The following is a 26,766-nucleotide window of genomic DNA, read 5'->3' as shown; positions in this document are numbered from 1 at the left end:
CAGTCGGGAGCCACCTGGAGAGCCGCGGGCAGGAGAGGAGTGGCCAAGCCCGAGGCTGAGGGCAGTTTCCCAGATGAGAGCCCTGTCCTGTCCTCTCCCGGGGTGTGGGCGGTAGGTGTGCCAGCCATGCACCCACACCCCATGCACGGGAGGCGAGCTGGCCCGTGCTCTCTGAGCGCACGCTCCCACACTTTATGTCTAGCTCTTCCATATAAAACTGGGAAACTGACACCACGAGACAGGGAGCGAATGGCCCGGGGCACAGCGCCAGGCAGTCCCGAGTGTAAGGAGGGGTTGTGGCTCCAAGCCAGGGCTCCACCCCCCCACACAGGGTTTCCTACCCAGGCAGAAACCTCCAGGGCTTGTCCCAGGGCCAGGAGCCAAGGGCAGCCTCGGACCACTTCCCCGGTGGAGCGCAGTCTGGGAAGATTCCTGGGCGGGGGCTTCTCCTAGAAGCAGGAGCTTCTGTTCCTCCCCTTCCTGCTCCAGGTCCCAAGGGACCTTCAGGCACTTCTCTATTTGAAAAGAGAAGGATGAACTCCCGGGCTGCAGTTTCCTTGGGATCACGGCTTTGGGCCAATCGGTGCTCTCACCCACTCGACAGGAGGCGCGTGCATCAGGCTGCTCACAACCACGCCAGCATTTCCAGTGAGGAGCCCAGAATGAATGAGTGGACAGTCAAATGACGGTGCCACAAGATCCCTTGACCCCAAGGCAACAGGACACTCTCCCCGGGCTCCAAGTCCCCCACTGAGACCTCAAGACTCTTTTGGCAAAATGGACTAAAGAAGGACAATTCCAGCTGAGCGCTGGTCTTTGCCAAAGCAGCCCCAAAGAGACGTTATTCAAAGGTCAGCCTTTGACCATCAGTGGTCACGGAGCAGGCCACTCAGGGTGTCCCTGCCCCATGTGTAAGGAGATGCAAACCAAGAGCAGCCCCTTTCATAGCTGCAGCGTCTTCAACTTGGGCTCTTTCTGTCTCAGCCAGAGAGCGATGGTGACAACTGGCTCTGCCTGCTGGGCAGTGGCCTGGTTTGTGGATGCACTGAACCAGGGCATCCTTCCTTCAAGGAATGCCCCCTCCACCCAGGGCTTGGAGGACGGCATCACACATCACGTCACAGTCAGGGCCAGACCCAGTTGCTCCCAGCGTTGAGATCCCAGGTCTCAGAGAGGGCCCTGCCAGGGCTTTTCCGGCTACTGTGCTGACAGCAGGGGGCAGGGTTTGTCCTGAGCTCTTCATTCAACCTGGGCACAAGCCTCTGCTGCTGGTGGCAGCCCCCGCCTTCAGTCCCCGGAGTCAAGCCTCTCCACCTCCACCTCGATCTCATTCCTGTCCAACAGCTTGAGCTCCTCTCCCTCCTCTTCATGACTGGTATCACAGCAACCCTCTGGCAATCAGCGACTCTTTCCCTCTTAGAGGTGAGCATCCAGCACCAGCAGCTCACGGTGACTGCTGGAGCTAGAGACTCTCTTATTGGCAGAGAAAGTGCATTCAAGATCAATATTTCCTCATGAACGTGGACGATGAGAGTGTTGGACTTCCCTGATCACCCAGACGGAAGGGGCCTCTCGGCCCTCACCTGGGGCAGGCAGGAGGCTGGTGCAGGCTCCTGGGCTCTGTGCTGAGCCAGGGCGTCACCCTTTAGCTCCTGGTCATGGGGAAGCCAGGCTAGAGCCCACGGGGAGCTCAGGACAGGGCCTGCCACACCCTGGACAGGGAGCCGCTCAGCGACCGAACGTGCCATGAGGGGAATAGGGGCAAGACTGTGCTTGTCGGTCCCAGCAGGTGGTGACTTGCACCCCCCCCCCGACAGGACCTGTGTACACCCCTGTGACATCAGCAAAGCCGGAGTTGTGGACCGATGGACGCAGCCCTCCCAGGGTCCCGCCAGCTGAAGCGCTCAGAGCCAAACTCCTCCTGAGGCCAGGCAGCGGCCACACGGCGGGGAGTGTGGACCTCAGAGCGCACGGCCCAACTTCCCCTCGACCCGCAGAAAAGGGCGCACGGGGTCTCTGGCCGCCAGGAAGGAGCGCTCTTGTCTTGGCATCGAGAGCTCCCGTGTGCTGCCGCAGGCCCCAGCCAGCAAGGAGAGCCCACGGGGAGCCTGCGCAGAGGTGGGGCCTGTGGGGATTTTCCGGGGGAAGGACGTGCACAGGGAATGGCCGGGCAGTGGGAAGCACTCGCTCACAGGGAGCGGTGGTGTGGACACAAAGGAGGCCCAGCTGGGGCCCGGGGCGCTGCAGCTCCAACCCCAGTCCCCGCCTGAGGAAAAGGAATTCTGGTGCCAGGGATGAGGATCGCAAAGCAGGAACTCCAAGGTCAAGCGTGGACTGGGAGGCCTGAGGGGCACTGAGGAGGCCGGGTCTGCCTGCCCTTGCACTGGAGCCTAGAATCCTCCTCGTTTGCTCCTCTGTCCCTTTCCATTCCACATTCTCAGCTGTGTTCTCATTCTTGCCCTACCTACTTCTGCTGTCACCCTATCGTTTGCCCTTGAAAACGACAAGTTCCTATTTGGTGTGCAAGCAAAGCCTCAGGCAAGAAGTGGGAGAGCTTCTTTCTTCCTCCAAAGTGGTGGAAAGGCGGCCGCTGCCTGCCCGGGCTCAGGAAACAGTCTTTGTGAATGGTCTAAAGCCCGACAGTCCTCCTGGGTGCTCTCGGCTCCCCCGGGTGGAACCCCGAAACGCACTGAAATGCTCTCTGCTGTGGATGCCCATGTTGGCTTCAGGAACCCGGGGAGGGGCAGCTGGCTCTTGTCGCTTCTCCCTTCTAAAATCAACGGATGACTCTGCAGGATTTCTCCTTGGATTGAGCACTGCGAGAGCCTGTATCTCATTTCAATTAACACAGGAAATGCAAGAACCAAACTCAACTCCCAGGGTATGGTGGAAACAAGTATTTAATAATAAAACCTTAACATGGAACATCTCCTAAGGACAAAGGTAGGTATTGCCCCTCCCCTTTAGATCGACAGTCTTTGTTGCCGTTGATTCTCAATAAAGTTCTTTGACGATCTCTGGCACTTCCTCCCTCCGAGTAGCCATGTTTGGAGCGGCAGGACAGGCCCAGGGGTGTGAGTGGAGTCTGGGGGTGGCCCAGACTGGCTGCTGGGGAGGGAAGCGCCTGCCTGGCCTGGCCCACGGTGGTTGGGGTCAGCAGAACGACTTGGCCAGGTGGTCCCCGGAAGGGAAGGGGGCCATGAGCTTGGGGCGGGGGCAGCTGGGGCCAGTTACAGTTTCCCCTTTCGGAACCTGGGTCCCTTCTGCCGACTCCCCCGAAGGGCTGAGAGAGCTCTCTCCTTGACCTCAGCATCCAGGGGCGTGGTCTTCCTCAGGAGAAGAAACCGATACTTGGGCAAGGGCGCCATAGCGTAAAACACGTTGGCGTCGTCCGGGATCTGCAGCGCTGGGGGGGGTGGGCACAGGGGGATCAGCCGTGCTCGGGGGCACGGACAAACCCCACCCTCTGTGTCCCCACGAGAGCTGGCCTCGGCCGGGCACCCAAGTTCCCCAGTCTAACTCCTGGACCACAGAGGAGCCGCCTGACCGACACCCTGAATGACCAGGGAAGACTGCAGAGACACAGCTGAAAGCAGGGGACCCTTGTTCCAAAAGCGACTCTGACTCCCACCTGCCAGACTCAGAGTGGAGCTGCCACGAGGTCGCCTCCTCCCACAAGCAGCCCTGCCGCCTTCCCTGCTCGGGATGGAGGCGCTGAAACTGGCCTTCTCCAGCCCAGCGCACGCCCCTGAGCCCAGCGCTCCGCGGGCCAGACGGCCGAGCCCGCCCAGGGCAGCCCCGCACCAGGCCTCCTGAGTGGGGCCTCACACCTTCGGCCCCGGGCCGTGCTGCCCCCGCCCACCCCTGTGCCCCCACCCTCTCCACTCGCCCCCGACTCACTGCCATCTCCTGAGATGACCTGCACCAGCTGGTAGTCCGCGGGCTGCTCCCCAGCCAGCTCGTGCTCTTCCAGGGCCTTGCGGATCACGGCTGCAGCCCTGTCTTGGTCAGTCACCTGCGGTGGGTCAACGACAGGCCTCAGGGCATGGGTCCTGGAGCCAGCTCCCCACGGCGCAGCTGCCAGACACCCCGAGGAGGCCCCCCTGCTTGGGACTGAGTCTAGAGGGGACTCTCTGTTTTCTCTTGCTCCCCCGGGGACACTCCACACACTGAGGGCTCTTTTCCCGTCATTCTTCACCCCATCTCCTACAAGAACCTGCACCTCTGTCTTGAGGGTGTTTCCAAGGGAGGGTCCAAATCCCCTGCCCTGCAGGCTGAGCCCCGACCCCTGGCTCCTCGGCCTGCACAACTGCTAGGGGCTCCCAGAGCCCTGGGACAAAGGGTGGCCTCGCAGCAGAGGGTGGGGACTGTGGAGTGACCTCGGGGCCTCTCTCTGTCCCTCCTCCCTCCCCATCACAGGAGAGGGTTCGCCCTCGGGGAGGGACCCTGCCCTGCCCCTGCCCCTCCAGGAGGCCTCCATGGAGCACTGAACCCCAGGCAGAACACACACGTCCAGTCCAAGCTCAGATGTTTGTCCGAGAGGAGGCTGGAAGACACCCTACGGCCCCACAGGACACCCTGGGCTCCAGGAGGCAGCTGTGCTCAGCAAGGTCTAGAGCGCAGCTGCCTTGAGCACGAGGGCCCGGGTGCAGGCAGGGCTCAGGCCAAGGGCCACTCGGAGACAGCTTAGAACAAGCACGCCAGCTCCTGGCCACAAGAGAAGCACAGCCCGTTCGGCTGGACACCACCGCAGCGCTGCAGCCTCTGGGCCGAGGAGCAGGGGTGGCTCCATCTGCACGTGCATCCGGGATCTGGCCCCCTGCTCACACCTTCATGGCCACCGACCTGGGGCAGACCCTGTCCTCCCCTCTGGGTCACGGCAGCAGCCCCTCACTGGCCGGTGTCTCCACCCACCGCCTCACCGTGCACTCTGGGGCCACAGCTCTCCTGCTGTCCCTGCTCTGCTCTGACCCTTCAGGGGCTCCTGAGAAAGTCACGCTCCGTCCGGCAGCTCCAGGGCCTGATGGGACCTGGCTCCCAACGCCTCTCTGACCCCAGCCCTTCCCCCGGCCCCTGCTCCTTCAGCCCTGGCCTCGCGGCTGCTCCTCGGCCCACCAAGCACACGCCTCCCCGGGCCTGCCTGTGTCCACCGTCCTGAGCCCTGACCGCCATTGCACACATGCTCTTCCTGCCCCTGGACGTGGACGTCTGTCCTTCCGCAGCCACTGGCAAGTCTGCTCCAGGGCGGCAGGCAGGGACCACGGCACCGCTCACGTGCCTACAGCCTGAGCCACTGTGACCCGGGAGGCAGCTGCTCCCCCGACTCACCAGGATGCTCTGGACCTTGTGGCCGCTGTCCTCGGCCAGGGCGACACGGACGAAGCAGCGGTCGCCCACGCGCCGTTTGTAGTGCATCCGTGAGTCACGGCGCTTTCGGCTGGTCCGGGTGGCCCTGGCTTGGATGGAGGAGGTAGAGGACGTTCCTCCCGATGCTGACATGACGGTGAAGCCATTCGGAGACGATGCGCAGGTCGGCAGCCCCGGCTGTGGGGGACGGGATGTCAGCAGAAGGCCGGGAGCCTCGGGGCAGCCCGGGCTGCTACAGAAGCTCCAGGAGGCTCTAGAAGGTCTGGACGAGTCAACGAGGCTCCACCCCTGGTGGACACGGGGAGGGCCCAGCAGGCACAGGAGGGGCGGCGGGAGGGCGAGGGCCCCAGGGAACAGGGCTGGGCAGTCACCTTAGCTTCCTGGCTGTCCTGGGCCTCTGGGACGTGGTCCAGGTGGATTTCCACTGCAGAGCCGGAGGAGCCGGCCACGTGCGGGTGAGGAGAATCCACGGCACCCCCGCCGCTGAGGTCAGGGCCACCCTGGAGCTGGACGCTGGAGCGGGCGGTGCTGCTGCTGCCACTGGACTCAGCGTCGGGGCCCTGGCGGCTGGATGGAGGCTCGGCTTACCTTGGGGGCCTCCCCTGGCATGCCTGCCCTCCTCTGCCCTGCTAAATCTGCACACGGCTAAGGCCTAGGTCCATCAAGAGGAGCCCGTGGCCCCCGACTGCCCCAGAGCTCACGCTGCACCACCCCATTGCCCAGAGGAGGAAACAGGCCCAGGGAGGGGGCGACTCTCCCAGCCCCAGGGCTGGTCGGTTGTGGAGCTGGGATCCCATCGCTCAGTGGCAGGCAGGCCCCCCAGCCCACGCTCAGCCTGGAGCTCCCCTGAGCCCACCCTCGCCTGCCCTGCAGGGGGAACTCACTCTCCGCTGCAAGGCTCGCTGCCTTCCGGGGGCTGTTGGGCCTGGAAGCTCTCACTGGCCGCCTCGGGGGGTGGCTCCCAATCACGAGACAGGAGGAGGCTACAGGACAGGGGGCGGCCGTCAGGCTCCCGGGGTCTGCACAGCAGTTGGCGTCCGCATGTCCCGGCCTCCTCGGGCAGCAGGGCCTACGCGGGCCCAGGAGCCACCAGGGTGCTCCCCCCCACCGGGGCCTGATGCCCCCCTGGCCTCACCTGTCCTTCTGGCCGAGCTGCTCCACGGCCTCAAACCAGGCCCTGAAGCGCCCGTCGGGCACAAGGCAGTCGTAGCAGCAGCGCGCCTGCAGCTTCTGCAGCTCGGCCACCAGCTGGTCTTCCTGGGGTCAGACGGAGGAGGACGCACTGCTGAGGCCCGGGTGGGCTGGCCCGGTGGGCCGGGGCCCGGGGTTCCCCAGCCCAGCCCTGCCTTCCGGGCTCTACCTGCCCTCAGGGCTGAGCTCACACAGCGCCTCCTCCAGGAAGTCGGCCTTCCACCAGGCGAACCCCCATCCTCCCGAGGGAGGGGTCGGCCCTGTGTTTTCTCCTCCAACTCCCCACCAGTCTCCCAGGAAGCTGCCTGCAGCCTGGGGGGGTGCCCTGCCAGGAGGCTCTCTCTTGTCCAGGCCCCACCCCAGCCCCACCCCCGCACTGGTGGCCACGCCTGCTCACCTTCCTCCTTTTCTTCAAATTCACCGTGGTCCCCTGGAAGGCAGAGAGGTCACATCCATCACCAGGGGGCCCCCAGCCATTGCCGTGCCCATCACCCCTGAGTCCTTGTCACGCAGCACAACTGCGGGTTCCACGGGCACAGGGCAGCCCAGACCAGGCAAGGACCCAGGCAGGCTTGTGGGCGCAGGAGTGGGGCTCGCCAGGGGAGCCCCAGGGCCTGCCCGGCCCAGCCTCTGACCACAGTGGAGAGATGACCCGGGACCAGCCTGTGCTCACTCTGCTGCCACAAGTCCACGGCACCCAGTTCCAGGGTGCCCGAGAGGCTCTCGGGAGATGCAGTGTGCCCAGTGCTCAGTGCTCAGGGCTCGGGCCGGCCTCTCCTCCCAAGCCTCAGGGACCCTTTCCCATGTGGCCTCGGTCCCCCAGCTCACTCACATCCAGAAACTCCTGCATGACAGAGTCCACCAGCGAAAATCGAGTGAGGAATGTCCCCAGCCATGGGACAGTGCCCTGGATGGCACCCTGTGGCATGGAGTGGGTGGGGATGAGTGCAGGTGCTCGGGGGGCCCCCGACACCCCGCCCTGACAACCCCACAGGCTCAGACTCCTAGGACCACCCGGCATCACCCCAGCACACGCTCGGGCACCCAGCTGTCACCCCGAAGTTCCCCCCCCCGGACTCCAAGGACCCCAAACTCCCCTGCAGTCACCTCCCAGCACCGGCGTTTCTTCCATCCCAAGCCCACACCCCGCCCCACCCAGTCCCCCAGCCTCGGCTCTTCCAGGCTCTTGCTCTGACTTGCTGCCACTAGGCCCCGAGGATTCCCTCGGCTCCCGGCCCTCAAGCTTCCAAGGGAACAGACATGGAAGGGAGGCTGCCGGGGCTCAGAGGCCCAGGAGGGATGGCTGGGAGGAGGGCCCCACCCTGACTTGGAGGCCACCCACCCTGGCCCCTTGGCAGGAGCCACCCCCAACCCCTCCTGCTGCTGCTGCTGCTGCTTCTGGGCTCTGTTGGGGTTCGCATCCAGCGTTGCAAACTCAGGGTTCCCGTCCTGTCAGGATTGAGCAGCTCAGGGTCAGTGTCCCTGGGGCCATGGACCCCTGGACCAAGTGGGCAGGTGGAAATCTGCTGCCACCACGTGCCGGAGGTACCTGGGGGCCTGGTGCAAGCAGCCTGGCCTCCCTGAGCCTGTGTGGACATCTGGGACGTGACCACAAAGACCTGACCCCTTCTCAGGAGTCCAGAGGCCTTGGGGGTGCACGCCAGTGGCACAGACGCTCTGGCCATCCCGCTCTGCAACTCGGAGTACCGGGAATGCTCAGCCACGTTCCTTTTCTCCCGTCAACCCCGCCACCTGACCGTGAGCCCAGCGCCATTGGATGCTCGTGCTTCCATTCCGCCGGAGACCCAAGGAAGGATGCGCTCGGGGCGCCGAGGACGGGTGTCTCCCTCCACGTGGATGGAGACTTGTCATCCTGCCGGTTCATCATCTCCTCCTGGAACATCCCAGCCACCCTGACCGCATCCAAGCACTAACCCTGGCCTATGGCCTGGCAGCTGCCCCCCACCTGCCCACGAACCAGGCAGATCCCTCTTCATCTTCCTCCAGAAGAGGTCAGACAGGATGTTTGCAAAGAAACACCCAGGGAAACACTCACAAGCCCCCCTCCTGAGCCCTGGCCCCCCGCCTGCTCTTCACCTGGGAGATCAGCTCGCTGCGCTGGGAGGCGTTGATCTCAGTGAAGAGAATCCTAGACAGTGTCTGAAAGAGGCGGAAGCTGTCCCTGGGGGAGGGCAAGAAGGAAGGAGAAAGGTGGGAGTGGGTGGGAGCGTCCAGGGGACAGCCCACTTGGTCATAGCCAGGTCCTGGGACCCGGACTGCCTGGGTGGGTGGTGCTGAAACTGGGCAGCTCTGAACACAGCAGGACAGCATGGGCTTGGGAGCTGAGCTCTCAGGCGGGCACCGCGGGGACCCCCACTCCTAGTTGATGAGTGGCTGGTGTTGACAGGGGAGCTGTCCCCTGGACAGAGCGGGCTGCCGACCAGCGCACCCTGGACGTGCTCTCATCTGGCTCGACTCTGAGCCTGACCACGGCCGGCACCAGTGGTGACGCCCAATAGCTGACCGCAACCTGGCGAGACCTGGCGCCCCAGCCCACCCCCGCTGCCCGGGTCCCGCTGCCTCCAGGCTCCCTGCAGGGCGATGCCCAGCCTCCCGCGGGGCCCCTGGTCCCCCCAGCGTCCCCTGGAGAGAAGCCTGCCCACCTGGAAACTTCCCCCCATGTCTTCCTCTGACAGCCAATCATGTGCCTTTCGAGAGTGGAGAGGATGGCGTGGGCTGAGGAGAAGTTGCGGAGGGTTCGGCACTCCTGGGGAGGGAGAAAGAATGGGCCGTGAGGGGTGGTCTGAGAGTGCCCTGCTCCTGCGCCAGCCCTCTCGGCTGACCTCCCCCTCTGGATGAGAGACCCCCACGCAGACCCTGAGGGCGAGCCAGGGCCCCAGAGCGGGACCCCCAAGCTCCACCTGAGGAAGAACCTGGGGGGACGTGGGGAAGAAGGAGGGCTGTGCTCCAGGCAGGGCAGGGCCCAGAGGCCGAGAGCCCACCAGAGCGCAGGGGCTCCAGGAGTCCAGAGAGGGCCCCGGCACGCACCCTGGCCACCTCGATCCAGTGCTCCACCACCCTGGCCTCGTCTGCGGCCTTCATGCTGGGGTCCCCGAGGCAGGTGGCCATGACGCAGTTGGCCACGCGGTTGAACTGGCTGAGGACAGCGCGCACGGTGGGCGCCACGTGCTCCTTGCCCTTCTGGTGGCGCTTGGACCAGATGGAGCCCAGGCAGTGGTAGGGCACCACCTTCTTGAACAGCTCCTGGGGAGGAGGGCAAGTCAGCCGGCCACGCCCGCCCCCAGCTCAGATCCCACGGGCCCGCAGGACCCTGGCCGGGGTCATCGTCACAGCAGTGTGTGTGGCAGGGACGGCTAGTGTCCTAGGTCCCCTCTCCAGAGGCCCAAGTGCGGGCTTTGACTCAAGAAACTCGCCCAGGGAACAAGGCTGGCAGTGGACCAGGGTTTGGACCCAGATCCCAGGATTCGGGATCAGGGTGGGGAAGGCTGGGGCAGCAGGTCCTGGGAGGAAGGTCCCCCCAGCTCCCCCCTGCCGAGCCCAGCTGCTCACCGCATCCATGAGCGACAGCTGCTCTGCCACCAGCTCGGGAGGGAAAGCCAGGAGCTCAGGCTTCTGCTCACGCAGACTGTCCCCGCAGGGCCTGGGCCAGGGGCAGGAAGGCTGTGGGGGGGCAGCCTGCCCTGCTGCTGAGCTGAGCTCTGGCCGTGGCTCAGGTGCTGCCGCCAGACCTTCCTCCCCCTCGAGAGCCGCTGCTCCTGAAGGGGCCTGAACCGGCTGGAGCTGCAGAGTGGGCACTGGAGCGACCTGTGCAGGCGGCACTGGAGGTGGCGGTGGGACCGCCTTCCCCTCGCCAACTGCTGGTGCGGATGGGGCTGCCCCTGCAGATGGGGCCGGCTCTGCCTCCGTAGGGGGCACTGGCGCTCCCTCCACAGGTGGCAGTGCAGGTGGCCCCGAGGCCTCTTCCAGCTCACAATCCGGCGCTTCTGCTGCTGGAGGAGCAGGCTCTCCCTCGAGAGCGGGCAGTGCCGATCCGTGGAGCGGCGGCGAGGCAGGTGGAGCTGGACTTGCCCCCGGCTCTGCAGCTCCTGCTCCTGATGCTGCTGCAGCTGCCCGCGGCTCCTCAGCAGGTGCTCCGGTTGAGCAGGTCGGATGGTCGCGCTCCAGGGAGGGCAGGGGCCCCATCTCTGCGGGGGGCAGCTGTGGTGGTGCTGGAGCCACCTGCAGCTCAGGAGCTGGCGCCACGGCGTGGAAGGCGTCAGGCTCTATTTGCACGGCAGGCGCTGGCGCCACCTCTCCAGCTGGCAGTCCGGGTGGTGATGGAGCCGACTCTGGCTCTGCACCTGTGTCGGCCGCAGGGGGTGGAACTGGCATTGGCGGTCGCGCTGGAGGCATCGGTGGCTCTGGAGCTGACAAAGGAGCTGGACAAGAGGCAGTTTCCCCACCATGAATGGCTCCGAGTGTCATTCCAAAACAGAGAAGATCCCACTACCTCGAGGGGAAGATCCTGCCCAGGAAAGTGCTCCCGCCTGAAGGCTCCCAGGGGACATGTCTGGGGCTCTGCCTTGCTCGCAGCCCGAGGGCAGCCTCTGCTGGCTCCTGCCTCTGCGGTGCAATCCCGGCCCCCGGCCCACAAGCTCACGTGCCCCCACCCCGAGGCCCCCTCACCCTCCGGCTCTGCCTCCGTGGGCTCCGGGTGTCTCATCCGGGCAAGCAGAAGCGCGACACGGCACTGCGGGCCAGAGCCCGGCAGGTGCTCCTGGGCATGGGCCGCCAGCAGCCGGAGGCAGGGAGAGTCCGGAGGCTGCAGGAAGTCCTCCCAGTACTCGTCCATCCAGGTGCCCAGCAGGGCGCAGAGGGTGCTGAGGGCAGGGGAGGCAGCACGGTCAGACGCCGGCCTTGCCCTCCACGCTGCCCCCAGGCACCCTCCCACTGCACAGAACGTCCACGAGGACAGCAAGTGCTCTGACTGGCCTGGCCACAGCCCAGTGTTGACACACAGTAGGAGCTTCAGCACCAGGTGAGTACGGAGGGGGCAGGGCCTGTCCTCCCGCCCCAGGCCCTCGTGGCCCCCCCAGGAGCGTCTGCCCGAGGAGCTGCCTCATCTTCTGCCTGGTGTCGTGTGTGTCTCCCCTTCCCACGGACACTGCCCCCCTCCCACCCCGACAGGGACTCAGCAGTCCCCACCACCCCTGCAGGAGGCAGACAGGACTGAGGTCCCAGGCAGATTGGCAGCAGGCCACACACCACCCCCATCGGGGGTCTGTGTGAGGTGGTGTTTGGGGGCCTGGGGGCTGGGAGGGGATGGGGCATGGGTGGGTTTCTCTCGGGAATGAGCCCCCGGGCCTCCTGTGCAGACAGTGCCCCAGGACCCCACCTCAGCTTCCTTACTCCTTGGCAAGGGGATGGGGAAGCCCTCTGGACTCAGCCTTCCAGGGGACGGAGGACACTTGGCCCCAGACCCTGCCCAGTCCTACCCCGCCACCCACCACCCGACTCCCCCCGATGGGGTCTGGGCACGAGAGCCCCTCGCCCTCACCCAAGGTGCACCTACCTTTTCACGTCAAGGTGTCCATGAGGCTCACCCCTCCCACCGAGGTCACCTCCATACCTAGGGGAGACCGTGAGGCTGTCACAGCTGCTGGCTGAGTGTCCCCCCTGCTGAAGACGGCTCAGCCTATTGCCAGCGGCCCTCCCTCCAAAGGCCCCCAGAAGGCAGGGTCTTTGGTCTGCCGTGTCCGCTGCATGAAGCCAGGTGCCGAAGGGAGTGCGTGCACCGAGTAGACACGTGCCGGCTACCAGGGGAAGGGGGAGCCCTCAGCGGCACCTCCTCAACCCGGGGTGGGCCTGGAGCCCCCTGGCAGCCCACCAGGATCCCTGCTCTGACCACAGTGAGGTCGGAGGCCCAAAAGGGCTCGGAGACCTCCCTGAGAAATGAGAAAACTGGGTCCAAAAGGGGCGAGGCCCAGAGTCTCTTCCCTGGGCAGGACTTCCCTCTGCCCAGGGGCAGCCCTGCGCCTCCAGCCGCCCTGTCCGGGAGCCAGGCTCGGGGCGGCCCTTCCCACGGACCCTCCCAGTCTGTCCTACAATCAGCCCTGGGGGCTGGACCTCAGGGCGCCTCCTTCCCAAAGAGGAAACTGAGGCCAGCCGGTGCAGTGGTGTTTCTGAGACGCCCAGCGCCTGGGGGGAACAGCAGCCCAGGGGGCGGGTGTGGCAGGCACTCACCGGTGGAACAGCCGGTCCAGGACCTGCTCGGTGGAGGCGAACACGCGGTAGGTCCCCAGGAAGGTGCGGACGTAGCCGAGGTCGCCCTCCTGCAAGGGGGGCACCAGGTGCTCTGCCAGGGCCTCCCAGCGGCCGGCCTTGACCGTGCGCACGGTGCGGCTCTCCTCCCTTGCGAGGGCCCCCTCGTTCTTCCTCTGGGGTGGGACAGAGGGGGCAGTGTGGTCAGACGCGGCGCCTGGACCCAGCCGGGTGGGGCCAGGGCCCACCTGCTGCCCCGAGCCCTGAGCGACGTCCTGCGAGGGGCCGTGTGGGCCCTAGTGGAGGATGGTCCTCGGCCTCCACACAGAACCGCAGGGGAGCCAGCACCTGAGAGGCGCAGCCCCTGACCTGAAGGGCAGGTGCCTGGAGGGTCCCTGGGGGAGAAAGGCCCCTGCAGGGCCGAGGGTCTGAGCAGACTCTGGGCAACTGCAGACCCTCCTGGTCAGGAGACCACCTTCTTCTCTGCACCGTCCCGGGGCCAGAGGAACAAGGGGATGCTGTTGTCCACCCCGACCCCACCTCAGGACAAGGAAGGGAAACGCCAGGGCCAGGGCCAGGGGCTGCAGGGACGCCTCCCCCAAAGACAGCCAGTGGTCCCCCGCCGCTGCACCTCCATGAGGTCAGCTGGCCCTCGCTGGAGAAAGGGAGCTCTGCGTGTCCTCTGCCCAGCTGGCCCTTTTTTTGGAGCCTCTGCCGGGGCCGGGAGGACCACTGCCTGGGGGCTGTGGGCGGTGTCCAGGGCAGCAGAGCCGGCAGGGCCCCAGGACAGGACCTTCAGCTCCAGCAGCCCCGAAGGCTGAAAGGCTGCTCTGAGCCGCCGCCCTCCTGGAAACCTGGGCAGCCGAGGCAGCCCCAGCTCCTACCCGGGAAGGTCAAGGGGGCGGTTCTGGGAGACGGCGAGAACCCTCCTCAGCAGGATAGCTGGACGGCTCGGAGCAGATGGGCAAGGACAGTCACGGAGATGCCGCCAGGGACGTGGGGCCGAGGAGGGGACTCGCAAACACAGCAGCACGACCTGCACGTGTCTGCGGCACGCCCACCCTCCAGCCGGCCCTGATGGGAATTCTGCGCTAAAGACCCTCTCCCGCCCCTCTCCACGTGTGCAGGGACCTTCCCCATCTGTGGAGTGGCCGTGTGCTGGGTGACTGGTGGGGTCCCATGTTCCTCGGGAAGCAGGATATGGGGCCACTCAGGTGGGAAAGCCCTGAAGAGCGCTCCCCGGATGCCTCGGCCCCCCACTCGTTGGCTGCTCTCACCTGGAACCAGCGCCGACCTTGGCCGGGGCCCGGATGAACCATCACCTTCCTCTGAGAGACGGTGTAGACCAGCCCCTCCTCCAGCTCCTCGCCGACCACCTGCGTGGAGCTCTGTGAACACAGTGCCCAGCGCCCGGGCCAAGGGGCATCAGCGAGGGGCCTGTCCTCCCCCGCAGGGGAAGCTGGCCTCCATCGGGCCGGGACCCAGGGCAGGCCTAGGTGGGCGCTGCCTTCCCCTGAGCCCGGTGGAGAGTACAGAGGAGCTCAAGGCTCAGGATAGACATGGTCCACATGGATGTCCCCAAGCTGCCTCTTCCCACCCCCGCCCGTGACCTGGCAGGGGACAGGGAAGGCCCTGCGGGTCCCCAACCCTGACAGCCACTCCTGCCCACAGTGGTCCCCCTGTCCACGCCCCCACAGCCTGGGAAGAGGATGGACGTGGGGCTGCCAAGGAGGAGCACAGCAGTGGCCTGTGCTCAACCGGCTCCCCTGGACCACCCCATGTCACCTCTGGGTGCCTCCTGGGTGCCGATGGACAGCGGCTCCGTGGCTGAGGCCGGAGCCAATGTCGGAAGCGATGGCAATGGGATTCATTCCCGCTTGGGTTGAGGCTGGAGCCTCGGGGTCGCACAACGCAGCAGGGGAACATGTTGCTCTCTCGAGCGTCTCCTGCCAAGTGAGCTGGGAAGGGGCTGCCTGTGGAATCTGGGTGCCTGGTAACCAGGGTTCCAAGTTCTGTCACCGAGGAAGTGAGGTCACCTCCTGAGGTCATTTCCCCTGGGCCCTTCAACTGTCAGAAGCCCGCCAAAGTCCCTCTGCACGGCTGTCTGTCCATCCCCTCTCCTGGATTGTCTTGTTCCCTGGACGCCGTTCTGCCAGCACGTCCCCCCCACAGCTCCCTGGGAAGGCTGCGGGCGCCTTGGGCCCCCGTTCGGGGGAGACCCAGCTGGGTTCAGAGCCTGCTGCTCCAACCTTTCCATTTTGGGGAGCCCAGGCTAGTCACTGGGGCCCACCCCCAGGCTCCTCACCACACAGCGGGATCTGTTCTAGCATCGGCTTCCCGGGACAGCGTCACGTCTGTGAGCCCCGGAGTCTGGTTTCACACGGAGTGAATGCACACACTCAGACACGGGAGAAGCAGGAAGGGGATGAACGGAACCCCGAGTCCAACTCCACACGGCTGGGGGAGGGCCGTGTGGTCTGAGGAGACCCGCTTGCGCTCCTGGGTTGCTGTCTCCATCTGGCCCGTGACGAGGTAGAAAGGAGACCAAAGTCAGACATGGCGGCTGGGCCTCCAATCCTGCCAGAGGCTTCCCGTTTCCTTGGTTATTTCTAACTCTATCTTGTCCACTTAAGAATTACAGATAGAAGCAATCATTTCAAAAGAAAAAGCAAGCACAATTGAATAAAACCATACAACTCTCAATTAAATGGCCTGGCTACGTAAAATTGTTGTGTATCGTACAGTATGTTACACAGTCTATTTGGTTCATCATAACACAATCCTGTGGCACTGGCCCTTTTATGTCTGGCCGGCTTCACTTAAAAGAATCTCCTCCAGGGTCATTCACGTTGTCTTCTTCTTGACAATTAATGTCTTCTTGCTGCTGCCTAACTTTTCCTTGGGTGAATTCACCAGCTTGTTTGTCCACTCGTCCATCGATGGACACCTGGCTTGTTTCCAACTTCTGGCAATCGTGAAGAACGCCACTGTGAAAATCGACGTGCAGATGTCTGTTCGTGTCCCTGCTCTCGGTTCTTCTGGCTATAGCCCCAGTGGTGGTACTGCAGGGCCACATGGCGAGTCTGTTTTCAACTTCTTGAGGGACTGCCAAACAGTCCTCCACAGTGGCTGGACCGTCCTGCGTTGCCACCAGCCAAGCGGGAAGAAGTGTTCCTGTCTCTCCACAGCCGCTCCAGCACGTTGAGTTCTCTGTCTTTGGGAATAGTGGCCATTCTGATAGGTGGGAAGTGGTAAGTCCTTGTGGGTTTTGATTTGGGAGATAACAAGCACAATCGTGTTAATCTCCGATCTACTGCCAAGCCTAAGCGGCTGTGGCTTTCGGGGACTGTCGGCACACAGTTCCCACCACGTGGACTGCCACCTCCTGCTCTGGTCTGCCTCTGTAGCTTTTGTTCTGAAAAAAAGTATTTTTTAATTGTCCTGTTGATTTTCCTTGTGCTCACATTTTTAAACTATCCTTTAATGAAGTGCAAGGAGCATAAATCTTAAGAAAATGTAACTGTAGATGTAATTCATCAGCAGAGTCTGAGAAATTTCTGCAAATCATTTATAGAGGGAATAGTATGTAAATCCCAAGTCGACGGATTTACATACGTGATTTATCAGCAGTTTGATAAATGCTGCTGCCTCCCAGTGTTCTGGCTGGGAGAGGTTCATCACAGATTAGCAGTTACAGCAGCACCAGTGAAGAGGGGAGCGGGGAGTTTAGGGGAGGGCGGGTGAGGGGGGGTTCCCAGCCCTGGGCAAGTCCCCTCAAGGCACCCCCACTTTGGGCCCTTCCTTCAGCTCCTGTGGGTTTCCCAGCTCCCCTCATGACCAGGATAGCCAGACAGAGCAAAGAAAAATCCAAGGAGCCCAGTTAAATCTGAATTCAGATGAACAATGAATCATTCATAGTGTACGTGTGGCCCATGCAATATCTGGGACATACTTACACTCAAAATGTAATCATTTCTGGAATGCAAAGCTAGGCAGAGAGCTGGTATTTTGTCTGGCCTCCCCACTCATAATCCACCAAGAGATTAAATCCCTCCATCCCAGACTTCACTGGGAAGAAATACGAAGCAATCATCTCTTTCCAATGACCGTTCTCCAGGGAGGTCTTTTGAGTGTTCTTTCCCTATCTAAAGCAGAAACTGCGGGTTCCTTCCCGATTTCTAGTCTTTACTTCCACTTTAGTAACAGGGTCCCATTGTCCAGTGCCCCCAGCTAAAGCACTATGTGCCTAGTGCCCCCGTAGTGGGCTTTGGGGATGTGCCTCAATTCTAGTCAATGAGCTATAGGAGGAAGTAGAGGGCAGCCCTGGGAATACTCTCAAAGGAAGTCGTCCCTTCCTCCACCCTCATTTTGGAAGATAGTTGTGATGACCGGAGCTCTGGCAGTCATACTGGACAGTGAAGACCAGGGTCACATCCTAAGGATGGTGGAGCAGAGAGCTGGAAGGAGCCCAGGGCCCTGGCAGCTTGAGTCACCGCATCGTCCCTGGACTCCGTCTTGGCTTAGCTGCTGCGGTTTGGGGTTTCGGGGTGCAGCCAAACTTAACCCCTCCCCCCGGGGGCAGCCCCCGCTCTTTTCTGGTCCCGCTCAGGGCAGTCTGGCCTGAAAGTCCAACCTCACACTCAATGGAGCGCTTATTTCCTGCCTATTTCCAGGCTTGCTTAGGTTGGCGCTCAAGCACCTTGTGTGTGGAGGGTGGAGAGTAAGACGAGCCTGGAGGTGACCGTCAGGGAAGGAAGCTCCCGGGGGGAAGGGGGCTTGCCAGAGGGGGAGGAAGTCACTCCTGCAGGATCACGGAGGCCCCGCAGGGACGGTGGCGCTCGAGCAGCTGGGGCACGATTCCCACAGGCGGGCACCGTGGGGGCGTGGGGCAGAGCCCCTGGCCGAGCCCGGTCCCCGAGGCCCGCGTGCACGCGCCAGGAGCAGGGACGCAGCTGTCACCCGAGAGTTCCATCGGGCCTCGCGCTGGTCTCCGCTGCCCCAAGCACCTGGGAGGGCAGGGGCAGAGGGGAGGGCTGCCGGCACCCACCCTCGGCCCCCACCCACGCTCGCCCCGCGTCCGGCTGCCTGGGGCTCCCCTGCCCCTCCACGCTTCTCAGAGGAAACCCGTCCTCGGGGCTTCCCGACCAGATCAGCCGGGCGTGTCTGCCCCGTCCCCCCCTAGCCGTGGACCTGACACGACCGTCTCCCCCAGCCCCTCGGCCTGGGGTTTGCTTAGGGGGCGTGACGTGGCACTGCACAGGCGAAACCCCTCTCAGAGCAGGGCCCTCCTCACCACCGGGGTCCCTCCGTCGGGATCTGCCCCCTGGCTACCGGGAACTGGGGCTCCGAGCCCCCACTCTCGAGCTCTGCCTTCTCCTCCCCGTGGGGGCCAGCGACCCCGCCTCGCTAACTCCAGACCCGCGGGCCGAGGCCTCGGCGTCACCGTCAGCCAAATGGGATGGCACTCGGGGCTATTGCCGCCCCACTGTGTGCTCGCCATCGGGCAAGCCCCGTGCTGCCCGTGGGCCTCCAGGCACCTTGAAGAAGATGCCAGGTGCTGAGATGGCAGCACCGCGGCGACAGGTCCTCTCCGCCTCTGAGAGCCGTCGGCGCCTCCGGCACTCGGGGCCCCGAGGAGGCCGTTTCATCAGAGAAAGTGGCAACTTCCTTCCAGCCCAGGGAGAAGGCTCTGGACCAGAGCTGTCCCCTCCGGAGCCTCTTCAGGCTGACCCCAGGTGCCCTTCCGCCAAGGGACTGGTCGGACCGCCCGGCAGCTGTTGACGAAGGTGGCAGGAGACGTTTGCTGGAGTCTGGAAAGGTCTCTTTCATTTCCAAGTGCCAGCTGCCAGCTGGGGACGGACGAGTCAGCGAGGTTCCTGTCCCCGAAGCCGAGCAGCCCGGGAGGCCTCGAGCAAGGTGCGCCTGTCTGCGGCCTGCGGGGACATCAGCCGCGACGACTTGCTGACCTCCAGAAGGAGAAAAATCACCGCAAAACCCAGCAGCAGCCCCTGAGGGACAGGTCTGCAGTCAGGAATGTCACAGTTTAGCGATTCCCCGGAGCAGCCCCCTGTCTTCCTGCGGCACGGATTTCCTCTCCATTTCCAAGTGTCCTCCCCGTCCCCTGCCCTGGTTCTCCTGAGCTCCCCGAAGTCCCCCACTCTGGTCCACCCCAAACATAAACCAGGCAAAGTGGGTCCTGAAAAGGAAACAAAGTCACCCTGGTACCCAGAGAAGCGGGAGTAGCCATGGGACAGGCAACACCCTCAGGTTCTGCTGGCGTCTGAGGCCTCGAGCCTCCCCGCCCCTGGCCCTGGCCTCCCTGCCCCTGGCCCTGGCCTCCCCGCCCCTGGCCCCGAGCCTCCCCGCCCCTGGCCCTGGCCTCCCTGCCCCTGGCCCTGAGCCTCCCCGCCCCTGCCCCTGAGCCTCCCCGCCCCTGGCCCTGGCCTCCCCGCCCCTGGCCCTGAGCCTCCCTGCCCGTCAGGGCCATCCTCTCCTCCTCCACCCTGGGCTGCGGGGGCTTGTTATCTCCACGCTGGCCTCACGCCCAGGACCTCACTCACAGCAGGCGCCCAGCAAGCAATCCAGAACGTTCCAGGATCTGTTGCCAGGTGGCATCTGCAAGGCTTACGAGGGCTGGGTTCCCTCTCAAGGACGTCGTTCTCTGGTGCTTGTTCTGTCTGACCCTTTCAGACCATGTACTAGTCAGCTGAAGGGGCGCTGATGCAAAACACCAGAGACTGGTTGGCTTTCATAAAGGGTGTTTATTTGGGGTAGGAGCTCACAGACACCAGGCCGTGAAGCATCAGTTACTGCCCTCACCAAAGTCTGTTTGGAGCAAGACGGCTGCCGACGTCTGCGAGGGTTCAGGCTTCCTGGGTTCCTACGTTCCTGGGCCTTGCTTTTCTCTGGGTTCAAGGTTTCTCCCTTCCTGGGGCTGGCTTCTCCTTCCTCTGGGTGCTGATTTCCCAGATCTTCAACATCAAACTCTAACATCAGAAATCCCCAACCCTGTCCTTTGCCATGCCCTCTATCTGTGAGTCCCACCCACCAAGGGGCGGGATGCAACGCCCTAATCATAACTCAGTCACACCCGGGTGCAGATCAGATTACAAGCATAATCCAATGTTTCTTTTTGAATTCATCAATGAGTCAAACTGCCACAGACCACCTTCTGCTTTTCTGTGGGCTCGGGCCTCCCCGTTAGCACCCACCATTCTCTGCTCCAGGAGCCCTGAGGGAAAGAAAGTGAGCAGAGGGGAGTGAGCACTGAGACCCCTGCCCACAAGAAGGGCCTGGAGGCTCGGGCCAGGGGCAGCCCCCGGTCCTCCTGCCTCCACGCAGCCACCTTCTCTGCGGGGGCTGGACTGGAGGCTGTCGGGTTATGCCTCAGTGAGGCCTGCCTGTCCCCTGATAGGCAGGGGCTCAGCGTCTTGTTTGCCTTTTCTCGTAAGGCCCCACACTCCTTCTGGGGTGGGCAGGGGCATAGACGTGAATCCATAAAGGAAGCAACGCGGGCGGGTGCCTGAGGCCGGGCGGCCCCAGCCTCGGCCCTTCCGCGCCCGCAAGGCGGTGGGTGACGAGTCAGGGGCCACCCCCCAGCCTGCAGGTGCACCTGAGGGTGAGCCCCCCCAGCCTGCAGGTGCACCTGAGGGTGAGCCCCGGGTGGCAGGGCCGCGTGCTGGACACACCCAGCAGAGCGCGGGGCCTAGAAGGAGTGGCTCGCTCGGCCTCCTGGTCTCCGCTTGGATGCGACCTGCAGGGAGCAGCGGGGGTGGAGGTTGGAGGCCTCGCGGCAGGGAAACCCATTTCTTGAGCCCTTCTGGGTCCTGAAGGCAACTTCCCACGCAAAGTGCGGTCCTGCGAGGAGCGTTCCCCTGCCCTGAGGAACCCATACCTTGCCCGGTCATCTCCTGTAGGTGGCGCTTGCCCTCCCCGAGCAAAGCCAGACTCTGACCGCACCCCCTCCTCCGCTGCCTTTGCCCTGGTCCTGCCTGCCACCTCTCTCCCCTGTGGTGGTTTTTTTTAAGACAAGGCTTTTTAAAATTATTATTTTTTAAAGATTTGTTTTATTTATTCATTTCTCCCCACCCCCTCCTTGTTTGGACATGCTGGGTCTTTAGGAGACACTGGGAACTGAACCCAGGACCTCCAATGTGGGAGGGAAGTGTCGAATCACTTAAGCCACATCCATTCACTTCCTTGTTGAGTCTCTCATTATGTTTTTTCTCCTTGTGTCCCTTGTCACATCATCGTGTTGCGTCAGCTTGCTGCACCTGCCCATTGTGTCAGCTTGCTGTCTTGCTCGTTTTCTTTAGTAGGCACCGGGAACCTCTGCTCCCTGTTTTTCTGTTGTGTCTCTCATTATGTTTTCCTTCTCATGTCTCTTGTTGCATCATCTTGTGGTGTGAGCTTGCTGCTCCTGCCCATCGCACCTGCTTGCTGTCTTCTTTAGGAGACACCAGGAACTGAACCATGCACCTCCCATGTGATAGGCAGGAGCTCAGTTGCCTGAGCCACATCCACTTCCTCTCCCCTGCGTTTTGGCAGCATCTTCCTCCCTCGCCTCCCTGAGTCTCCCGTCACCACTCTGCCATCTGTTCTCTGGACCCCAACCAGGGCGACACTTGGAAATCGGGATCCGAGCACGTCGCAATGCAGCCCCAACACTTTCAGAGGCTTCTCATCCCAGGTAAAACAGAGCACAGACTCCTTCTCTCCAGGCCCCATGCTGTGCTCCCAGACACCCCCCCCAGCCTCACTGCCCACTCCCTCCCCACCACCCACTCTGCTTCTCCACCTGGAGCTCCTGGGGCCTGTGCACCTGCTGTGCCCTTTGCCTGCCCTGTATCCCCCCACACACAGTCACCAGGCTCTCTCCTTGCTTTATTCCATTCCTGCTCAAATGCCACCTCCTCCAGGCAGTCTTCCCTGATTACTCCTTTAAAAGGGCACCATGTCCACCCGACTTGTCCCTCTGAACCCCCTTACCTCATCTTGCCTTTCTTTAGAACGCACCCCTCCCCACCTGGCATCATGTTGCACTGCGGAAAGGCTCGTGTTGCACTGGGCTGTGTGGAATGGCCAGGGGGTCTCAGCTACCTAAGAGCGCCTTCTGGAACTGTTGTGACTACTAATAGAAGAAACTGTGTCATTGACGGGGAGAAAGTGGCCGCAGTAGTTGCTGAGGGCAGGGAGTGGGAAGAAGGATGTGATGTGGGGGCATTTTCGGGTCTTGGCGTTGTCCTAAATGATACTGCAGTGACAGATGCTGGACCTTATATGTCCTGCCATAACCCACTGAATGTACCGGGCAGAGTGTGAACTACAGAGTAAACTATGATCCACGTGGTGCAGCAGTGCCCCAAACTGTGTTCGCCGCGAGCGATGAGTGTGCCCCAGTGATGGGGGAGGTTGCTGGGGGGGGAGGAGTGGGGCGGGGGGATGGCGGGGTAGGCGGGAACCTTGTGGGAAGCTGCCTCTGGCACAGGTGCCGCATTGGCAAGCTTGTTGCTAAGCGCTATTTTTAGATCTAACCCGGTTAAGTTTCCCTTTCCCGCCCTCGTGTAGTAATTAAGTTTCTATCCTCATGCCACTCAGACGGTTGTTTTGAAACGTCTGTGAAAAGACTTGGTGACGTGGGCCAGTCAGGTCTGTGGCGCGAACCCTCACTCATCCCCGGCTCTAAATACCCCCGATTGACCCTCAATAACCGAGACTTGGTCAGAATCCCGTCTTGTCTCCATTCTTTGTGTCCCTTGTCCCTTTTCATTCCCACTCCCTCCCTCAGGTCTTGGTTCGACTGATCGGGTCGGGTCACTCCTCCTTTTTGGGTTAAGAGCTGCGGATGGAGAACTGAGAATGAGAGAGCCGCTGCCTGCGTGGGGACTGGGCAGGCAGCAGCCGCCGCCCGTCAGCTGCGCGCTGGGGCGAGAGGTGCCGCCGGCCCCGGGCTTGCGCTGGCTCCCACTCTCCCTGGAGCAGGCCTGGCACCGGCTGAAGATCTCACAGAGCCGGTCTCGGCCCTGCCCTGGGGATGGCTGGGGGCTTTTGGGAAACGGGCGCGGAAGGACAGCGTTTCTCTCTGGCACGGGTAGACGCGTGTGCACGGCCCAGGAAGTGGGAGAGGAGGGGGACGGGAGAAAAGCCTGTTCCGGAGGATTTCACTTGCTTCCGGCTCTTCGAGGCTCAGCAGAAGGCCCACTAGGCATACAGGGCTTGGGCTTCGGAGACTCGACAGCCTGGACTCAAGTCCTAGTTTTGCCACTTGCTAGCTGTGTTACCCTGGACAAGTCACTGTACCCTTCTGTGTCATGTGGATGACAAACCCAGTTTTCCACTTTTGGGTCTCACTTTCTTGAAACTGTGGCATAAAATGGGAGGGAAATGCAAGGAATTAAGAAAATGACCTTGTACGTGGTTATGAAATCCTGGGCAACCTGGGCTGGCCAATGCCAAGTTGAAGTGCACAGAGTTTGGGTTGCACAGACCTGGCTTTGAACGCTGGGCCCTTTCCAGCCGGCTGAGCTCGGACAAGTGCCCTGGCTTCTCAGACCGAAAAGAGGGGTGAACAGTGGTCCTTGCCTGTGGGCAGTCAGGAGGACTCGGGGCGCCCCCCTGTGGGAGGGGCCTCCCACGAGCCCCCCGTGCTCGCCAGCCCTCAGGATCGCTCTCTTATGATTCGTGCTTAGGCCTGGTTGCGATTTCACAGGAAAATGCCCCAAAGCAGAGGCCCAGCAGCAGGTCACTGCTTCCTAAATGGGCCTTGTCCTTGTCACCACCGTCGTGACCTCTGGTGGTCCACAATAGAACGGGGTCGCGGCCAGACCCTCCACGCGCGTCTAAGTTGGGGAGCGGCTGCAGAAGCTCAAGCATGGCGTCCCTCCAGCGGACGAAAGTTCCAGCAGGCAGGGCCGGACCCGGAGCTGGTCCCAGGGCAGCTGGAATTCACGTCAGCCCTGCTTTCCCGGGCGCAGCTCCGCTCCGAGCCCCCCACCCCCGTCGCCCCTCATGGGGTCCTCGCCTCTAATGCCTTCGGGGCCTCCTTCCTCGGCCTGGCCTCCCCCCAGTTGCCTCTTTCCCACCCACACGCCTGGCCCTTGATGGCCGGAGGGGGTGCGAGCAGGACAATGCCTGGGGGGCTGGGCCTCCGCGTGGGGTCAGGAGGCTGCAGCCTGGAGGACAGCCTGGTGTAACGGGCAGGGGCAGGAGCCCCCGCAGGGCCACCAGCCCTGGAAGCCCCCGCCAGCTGCTCTGGCCCCAAAGAAAACGTGACAGTGCGCTGGGACCTCACGCCTCCCCACCGCTCCCTGGAAAGTGCCCCCCCACAGCCCCAAGGCCCGTCCAGCCCAGCTCGAGCCTCCTGACTCCTCCCCCATCAGCCTGTCCCTGGCTCTGCCCTCGCTCTCCTTTCCTGTGCCCCAGGCGGTGCCCGGCCACGCCATCCCTCTGCTGGGACCACCGAGGCTGGAGAGCCCATGGTGAGAGGGGCCACGGGAGCTGGGTTTGAATCCTGCCACTTCGTGGCCGTTTCACGGTGGACCAGCTCCTTCCCTGCCGGGATCCTGGGCTTTTCTCTCCGTAACTTAGGAGTGCTAGACACGCTTACCCCGGGGGGTCATGGGGCTGAAAGGGGTGTGACGTGTGTAGAGGGCTTGGAATATTGTTGGCACTCAGTAAGTGCTCAATAAATGCAGGTCGTTGTTGACGTTATCCCCACTTGTGTCTGCAGAGTCCAGCGCAGGTGGCCCCAGGACAGTGTGCACCGTGACCTTGATCAGTAACTGTGTGCTTGGAGCACCTTCAGCTGTGGGCGGGGTCTTGTGGACATGACTGCTGGGGCCCAGGAGAGGGGCCCGGGTTGCTGCAAGTCTCTGGTTAATTCTAGAGTTCTGAAAAAGCTGCCTCTGGCAATTTTCGCGGGTCTTCTCATTGCCTCTGGAACAGGGCGTTTTCGGAGGGACTTCCTGGGCCATTTTTGCTGACGTCCCTGTGGCTTCCTTTTGTTTATGGCGAATGAATCTGGATTTCCACATGTGCTGTGATACTGCATTTCCCTGTCAAACAAATTTATTTACGTAATAAAAAGCAGTTGTTTTTAAGAAATATCTTCAGTATAGGGTAGTGTAGGTGATATAACTGTATGGCAGAAATCACGTGGGAAGTACCTAGATGATTCACGTTTGAGAAGCATGACCAGGGAACTCTGTATCACAACTGTGGTCTCTGGAATGCAAGATAATGATGAAAAAAGCTAAATGCATTGAATAAAAACCAAAAAGAGAGCTATTGGGTCTGCACCTGTTGTACCAGGTACAGCTGGCTGTTAGTCATTTTTCTCTATTTCGAAAGGTAAGAATAACAGGAAGCAACAACACAAAGACAGAGACATCCGCTGTGAGCTGGCCAACGGAGAGCCCCTCAGGGGGAGAGAGGAGGGAAGACGTTGGAAGGTCCCAGTCAAAAACCTCTGGGGCTGTCAAAGCCATGGACGAGATGGCGAGGCAGCTCAGCTTCCCAGGAGCGGCCACGGCCACCGGCAGCGGACAGCCAGGCCTCTGTGCGGCCCCAGAGCTCGCTGAGGACGGGCTCCGTCCCCCGGATGCTGTTTCGCGATGCAGGCGCCAGGCTTTGTGCTGAGTCCGCGTGGGACACGGCGACGAGTGCAGAGTCTCGGCCCCTCCTGAGCCTTTCCTGGGAAGCTAAACGGGAGGCCACGGGCGGGAGGCCTGTGCGGGTGGAGGGAGGGCGGCCAGCACGTATCTGCCGCTTGCCCAGGTCTCAGGGCTGCTGACCTTGCCCGTTTTCTCCCTTTTCTCTTCTGGAAAATGGGCTTGGTCCTCCACTGACCTGTGCGTGTCCAGCAAAAGGCCTTCAGAAGAGTCCTCTTTGGGGGTGGCACCGTGGCAGCGCTGCCTTCCCTGCACTGCGTCCTGCTGCCTGGCGCAGCACCTGGCCCACGGCCGGTACCCCAGCAGGTCAGGAGGCAGGCTGCGTGGCCTCCCCTGCTCTCCAGCCCACGGCCTGGCACCCCGAAACCCTCCTTCCGAGCAGTGGGCGTGCGTATGCACAATGGCGCCAGGCCCAGGATGCAGACCTACCTGCTAGCTCGGCTCGTCCTCAGCCAGCTGCGGGGCTCCGGGGCTCACCCCTGGGAACACGGCCCACTCTGAGGCCTGGAGGGCCAGTGGCCTTGGCCAGGACCTCAGCCTGGGAGACTGACTTTGAGTATCTGAGCAGGAAGCTTCCTCCCCCTCTATTTCCAGTTGCAGGCACCTGCTGAGGCTGGCGTCCCTGGGGAGCCCCGCCTGCAGGAGGCCGCCTCGCCGGGCTTTCGAGATGAAGGCACAGGCCCTTGATTCAGGCCGGGTGCAGATCAATGCCAGACGGGCCAGCCGCCCTCCGCTGGGTCCCCCTGCTGGGGTGGGGCCAGGGCTGCAATCTGAAGAGAGAGCCTTTGTCTGGCTGCAGCATGAGCACTTGGCACCAGCCGTCACGAAGAGACACTCGTTCCACTTTGATGCTTTATTTCCAGTTTTCAGGCTGGTGGGGTCACTTCTTGTTCCTTCAGCCTTGGTGGGGGGCGGGGGCGGCAGGGGAAAGCCGGGCTCATCTCTGACCCGAGGCAAGGGAGTGTCTGGTTTTGTCTCCTCACCTGGAGCAGGAGAAAGATAAGAAGAGAAGGCAAAAAAGAGAAATAGGTGCAGAAGATCACAAAGCGAATGAACACAGACAGCAGAAACACCAGCGTGGTGAAAAAAAATTAAATGTTTAAAAAAAAAAAGTGTCTGTTTCATTCATGACCCCTGGGAAGAGAAGAGCAGAGATGACAAGGAGCCGGGTCCTCGTGTTATCCTTTCATTCTTAATTTGCATCGCAGCCATTGCAGGACTTTTTTCCTTCTCAGGGACATTTCTTTTAGTGGCATTATCGTGGCCAGGCAGGAAGAGA

General features: G+C 62.5%; 1 protein-coding gene across 1 annotated transcript; it reads right to left on the bottom strand.

The window, feature by feature from the left end:
* Nucleotides 1-8,551: 8,551 nt before the first annotated feature.
* LOC101440090 (ral guanine nucleotide dissociation stimulator-like) lies at nucleotides 8,552-13,456 on the bottom strand. The gene is made up of 8 exons (XM_071211819.1): nucleotides 13,451-13,456; nucleotides 12,802-12,995; nucleotides 12,131-12,187; nucleotides 11,245-11,438; nucleotides 10,129-10,997; nucleotides 9,607-9,822; nucleotides 9,222-9,325; nucleotides 8,552-8,740 (listed from the first exon to the last, which is right to left on the bottom strand). The coding sequence occupies exons 1-8, from the start codon at nucleotides 13,454-13,456 to the stop codon at nucleotides 8,611-8,613; spliced, it is 1,770 nt and encodes a 589-aa protein (XP_071067920.1). The 3' UTR covers nucleotides 8,552-8,610.
* Between the last annotated feature and the right edge of the window lie 13,310 nt (nucleotides 13,457-26,766).

The sequence above is a fragment of the Dasypus novemcinctus genome, chromosome 24, assembly GCF_030445035.2.
Source record: "Dasypus novemcinctus isolate mDasNov1 chromosome 24, mDasNov1.1.hap2, whole genome shotgun sequence".
Lineage (NCBI taxonomy): Eukaryota > Metazoa > Chordata > Mammalia > Cingulata > Dasypodidae > Dasypus > Dasypus novemcinctus.
Note: the sequence above shows the minus strand (reverse complement) of the source record. Positions and strands in the feature narration are given on the sequence as shown.